This window comes from Carlito syrichta, unplaced genomic scaffold (genome assembly GCF_000164805.1).
Source record: "Carlito syrichta isolate Samal-C Ts95f unplaced genomic scaffold, Tarsius_syrichta-2.0.1 Scaffold303669, whole genome shotgun sequence".
NCBI lineage: Eukaryota > Metazoa > Chordata > Mammalia > Primates > Tarsiidae > Carlito > Carlito syrichta.
In genome coordinates, this window is record NW_007247765.1 from 48,095 (window position 1) to 53,839 (window position 5,745).

Here is a 5,745-nt window from a genome sequence, read left to right on the forward strand (position 1 = left end):
TTTAATTTTTTTTGATTTATTGTAGAGATGAGGTCTCGCCAAGTTGCCCAGGTGGGTCTCAAACCCGCGGGCTCAGGAAATTCACTCACCTCAGCCTCCCAAAGGCGTGGGATTACAGGCTGAGCCACTGAGCCCGACTGGCCTGGGCTTTTCTTCTGCCATCAGGATGAGCATATTCCCACAGTCCCTTGTAGGGTTTTTGTCTATAGGCTCTTACCTGATTTTCTATGAATTAAATTCATACATGAAAAACAGTGAGCCATCTTTTCTTCTTTCAATGTATTTACATATAAGTGTCAAGGGTGTTTTTCCAGCCAAGAGTTCAACCAGATTTGCAAGTTTGCAAGATGTTTGTGGCTTACACAGGTTTCCTGCTTCTTTCCCCTGTTCTCTTCATGTGATTATTGTCTGCGAGGCAGGTACTTACGGTTTGTGTTAACAGAGAGGACTTCTTTCTACCTTTGTTGAAGTGGTTTTGTAGTAAGTCCTACCTGTTGGTTATGTTTGCATCCACTAGGTGGCAGGAATGACTGCAGAATGCCGTATGAGCAGGAGGGAAGGAGGGAGTGAGATCTGACAGGCATCTGGACAGAAGCAAAGAGTAGAGAGGTGTGAAGTGGCTGCTCCTCGGTGTCTGTGTGTTCAAGTGAAATTCAGTAGAGTGGCAGGGGAGGAGGTGGGTCAAGGACTTTCCTCCTTCAGGAAGTTCTGTTTTTTACTGACTGGCCAGAAGGAAAGTTTGACTTTTCTAATCTGTATTTTCATGCAAGGTACCCGTTTTGTTCCTTCTGTATTTTGCTTACAGTTTGCAAACTATTACATAGATTTGTGGTTAATCTCATCAGGATCTTGTTTCCTTATAGAAAATCAGCAAATATCTGTTGCCCAAAAGGCTCTCCTGCCTTGACCTACTCTCCTTTCATTTCCATCTGTCAAAACCTTACACAGTACAGATGCCACTTCCACAAGTTCTTCCCCAACTGGAAGGGGTCTTTCCTGCTCTACTCTCATGTGCTACCCAAGAGTGTCCTGCTCTTGGACGTGCTTGCTGTGGGCAGCTGAGTCCTGCTGCTCAGACCAGTGAGTTGTGTATTCCCCTGTCCCACCCATTTTCACCATGTATGTCTTCGTTAGCTTGGCACCTTGCAGACTTTAGTGAAATTTCAGTTTGGTAGTTAAGGGAAAATGTTGGACTAAAAAGAATGACTGGTGAGTACTATTGGATACAAACGGAAAACTCTCTTATATTCACAGTCTTGGAAATTTTGATCTGATGAAGAATACGTTTCCTTGGACTGTACACTGTGCTAGGAAATAGTAACGTGAAAGACTTTATTTTTTTAACGAATACTTTTCCATATGCTTATTTTGTTCTTAAAGTTTTCTCTCTTCAATATTTTTTTCTGTGTTGGAGTCTCTGTCGCCCAGGCCGGAGTGTTGTGGCACACACTTGGCCACTGCACCGTCGACCTGCTGGGCTCGGGTGATCCTTCCACCTCAGCCTTCCAAGTAGCTGGAACTATAGGAACACACCACCAGGCCCGGCTAATTTTTTTATTTATTGCAGAGACGACGTCTCACTAAGTTGCTCGGGCTGATCTGAACCACTGGGTTCAGGTAGTCCTCTTGCCTCTGCCCCCCAAAGTGCAGGGATTACAGGCATGAGCCACTGAGCCTTGCTTCATTTTGTTCTTAAAAGTGTATAGAGCTGGGTGCAACATGGTGACACCTTGTCTCTACAATCAATCAAAAAATTAGCCAGAGCCAGGCTCGGTGGCTCAGCCTGTAATCCCGCGCCTTTGGGAGGCTGAGGTGAGTGGATTGCTTGAGCCTGCGGGTTCGAGACCCGCCTGGTCAGAGAGACCTCATCTCTACAATAAATCAAAAAATTAGCAGGTATGGTGGCACATGCCTGTGGTTCCAGCTTCTTGGAGGGCTGGGGCAGAAGGATCACCTGAGCCCAGCAGGTCGAGGCTGCAATGGCTACAAGTGTGCCACTGCTCTCCGGCCTGGGTGACGGAGTGAGACTTCAACTAAGAAAAGCATATGGAAAAAGCACAGATGCCTGGAAATTTTGCATTACAAAAACTGTTATAAAGTACGGTGGAGACCAGGCACGGTGTCCACCTGCAATCCCCACACTTTGGGAGACTGAGGCAGGACAATTGCTTGAGCCCAGGGGTTTGAGACCAGCTTAGGCAACATAGTGAGACCTTCCTTCTACAAAAAAATCAGGCAGGCTTGGTGGCATGTGTCTATATTTCCAGCTTCTTGGGAGTCTGAAGTAAGAGGATCGCCTGAGCCCAGGAGGTCGAAGCTGTGGTGAGCCATGATTGTGCCACTGCACTCCAGCTTGGGCAGTAGAGTGAAACGCCAACTTAAAAAAAAATTTTAAATTAAAAAAAAAATAAAGTAGACTGGAGTATACATACCTTTTTCCTTTAAAGCTACTCTGACTTCGATCATTCCATACCAGTGAGCAGGCTTTGTTAATGTGGCTGCTGAAGGAGAGTCAGGTTTTGACAGGGTCATGGGAAAGAGCTTTATTATGATGTTTAGATGAAAATACCTTGAAAAGTACAAACCTGTTCTATAAAAATGCCCCTAGGGTCTTTTTGTTTGGGAAAGCAGGAAAGGTGGTGTATAAGTGTGTGTGCACACTTGATTCTGCTTCCCACACGTTAGTGCTGTGGCTTTTTTTTTTTTTTTTTTACTTAACCACAGGAAGGGAAAGCAAACAAAAGATGTATTCATCCATGCATGTGGAGAGAATCTCCATCTTAGGGGCTAATGGCAAGAGGAAGACAAACATTAGGTGGCAGCAGATTGGGGCAGGTGTGGGACTTCCTGTTTACTATATCACCTGCCTCAGGGCAGTTCCTCCTAAGTAATCAAAGTTGCATATACTTTTTAAAAAGTGTTATCATTATTTTTTAATAGAGACTTTTTTTTAATTGGAAATTTTCTTTAAATTGGCTCCTCTTTTTTTCCCCCCTCCTCCTGGCTCCTTTTAAAAGGAAACTTTTTATCCCATCGTAAATAGAGAATGGTACATAATAAAATAAATAACAAGCAGTCAGTTATATCTGCACCATTTAAAACTCTCTCCTGTGCCCTCAGTGGTGTCATTGCCACACTGGGAAAAGTTTGCTCACTATCTCCAGGGCTCTTCTTGGCTTTCATGGTCGATGAAGTTGGTTTTCCTTTGCTCATGTAACCGAAGTTTCTTGCTAGAACTTTTTTCTTGTTGGCCTTCCCCATTTTAAAAAAAGGAGACAAATTTGATTTAATAATCAAAGTTTGAATAGCCATTTTTATAGAAATTGCCATCTTCACTTAATCTGCCTTGTAGAATAAAATGTTATGCCTTGATTTATAAGTGTTGACTTGGAGGGAGAACTTCAAAACCGACCAGTTACACATCTCAGTGAACTGAGCACAGAAATAAAATCATGAGATGAAGTAGTTGGGGGGGGAAACCTTCAGACATTTTTCAGGAATTTTTTTTTTTTTTTTGAGTTGGAGTCTCACTCCGTTGCCCAGACTAGAGTGCAGTGGCATGCTCCCAGCCACCGCAGCTTTGACCTGCTGGGCTCCGGTGATCCTTCCGCTTCAGCCTTCCAAGTAGCTGGAACTACAGGTGCGCGCTACCACGCCCGGCTGGTTTTTTTATTTATTGTAGAGATGTGGTCTTGTCAAGTTGCCTGGGCGGGTCTCGAATCCGCAGGCTCATGCAATCCACTCGCCTCGGCTTCTCAAAGTGCTGGGATTACAGGCTGAGTCACTGAGCCTGGCCTTTTTTATTTTTATATTTTTTTGCTATCTATCTTGCCTTTTAGGTAAGTATTAGAGCAAAATTGATCATTTAGAATACAGTTTTTTTGTAACCAAATGTGAAACGTATGTGTTTTTAAAAACAATTCATATGCTTTCAGATTTCTTCAGGGGCCCCACAGTGTCCAACATCCGCCTGGCTGGGTTAGAGTATGTTCTGCACTTCACGGCGCTGGGCGGGAAGATTTACTTTCGAAGCTACAAGTGAGTGCATTTCTTTGCATGCTTTTCTTAATCCTTGGGGTTGGCATTTTAGTGTGTGTGTTTTAAGGAGCTGCAACTTCTCTGGAGGGTTTGTATGGTGGCAGCGGCAGCAGCCTTGTGACCCTCAAGCTGTCTTTCTCCTGCCACCCTCTACCTTGGAAACCTGGTACATCTGACAAGCACTCTTTCTGAGCCTGGTGCATGCCCTCCCTGACTTACATGTGACCTCTTCGTTGTTCTTGGCTGGATTTAGAGCACCATCACACATCAACCATAGAAATCTCAAAACCCTAAATCTGCACAGTGGAATCTAAAAGGAATAAGTAGGTTTAATGACTAGATTCATTTGACCCTCCTCCAGCGCAGGCCTCAGCTTCTACACTCCACCACCTATAAATACAATTCCTGGCAAGCATATTCTGTTTTTATTCAAGCGCTAATGATATCATTATGCCTTTTGAGGTGAACGTGACTTTTTCAAAATAAAGTGTAGGCACTGGCTGATAGAGCCCAAACTTTCCAAGAGAACACTGACTGCCACAAATTGCCTTTCTTTGTACGTTGAGTCAGGCTTGGCTGTGCATTTTGAGTTGTGCACAGTGTACTGTTGCAGCCTTGAGCGACTGCTCAGTGCTGGCAGTGTCTTTACTTCAGTAGTGCTATTGGTATAACCATTTGTGTCCAGCATTTCGTAATGGTTAATTTTTCTTCACTGTGGAATCTGTGGCTCACTAGCTTATGTGCATTGAGTGTCCACGTGAAATGAAATATTTGCCTCTTTTGTCAATTAATAATTTCTACCTTGGTCTCAACCTTATTGAGTCAGAGGCACTTACCTCTTTTTCACCCTATGATTAGTACCACCACTTCTGTTTTTCTATTTTCTTCTCATTAAAAGTAAAATAATAGCTGGGCATGGTGGCTTACACCTGTAATCCCAACACTTTGGGACCCCGCAGGTTCAAGACTAGTCGGGGCAACATGGCAAGACCTCATCTCTACAATAAATAAAAAAATTAGCCGGGTGTGGTGGCATGTGCCTGTAGTTTCAGCTACTTGTAAGACTGAAGCAGAAGGATTGCCTGAATCCAGTAGGTCAACGCTGGGTGGCCGTGAGTGTGCCACTGCACTCCAGCCTGGGCAACAGAATGAGACTCCAGCTCAAAAAAATAAAATAAAGTAATAAGGAAAAATGCAGTAAAATAGCCAATGATTGTAAGCTATAACTAGGGGTCGGGCCAGCCTGTAATCCCGCGTTTTGGGAGGCCGAGGTGAGTGGATTGCCTGAGCCCGCAGGTTCGAGACCCACCTGGGCAACTTGGTGAGACCTCATCTCTACAATAAATCAAAAATTCGCCGGGCATGGTAGCATGCGCCTGTAGTTCCAGCTACTTGGAAGGCTGAGGCAGAAGGATCGCTGGAGCCTAGCAGGTCAAGGCTGCGGTGGCCGGGAGCGGCCACTGCACTCCAGTCTGGGCGACAGAGTGAGACTCCAACTCAAAAAAAAAAGAAAGAAAAAAATGTAACTAGGGACTTGGTAATCATTTGTAGCTAGTTAAGTCTGCTGTATGAGTTACCACATTTGATTCTGGGGCTTCCAAGAATGTATTGCACTATAAAGTAGATGACAACAAGAAATTTAGAGAGCAAGAAATAACAGATGAAAAACCACTAACATAAAGTAGTTCTTTTTTTTTTTTTGAGTCG

At 44.1% G+C, this 5,745-nt stretch overlaps 1 protein-coding gene across 2 annotated transcripts in view; it reads left to right on the plus strand.

Annotated features, from left to right (window-relative positions):
- Positions 1-5,745, plus strand: part of RPF2 (ribosome production factor 2 homolog) — a 31,941-nt gene that overhangs the window by 18,876 nt on the left and 7,320 nt on the right. For both annotated transcript variants that reach the window (XM_008058985.1, XM_021712856.1), the window contains exon 8: positions 3,936-4,038. In XM_008058985.1, coding sequence (XP_008057176.1) covers positions 3,936-4,038 — 103 coding nt within the window. The remainder of the gene's footprint in view (positions 1-3,935; positions 4,039-5,745) is intronic.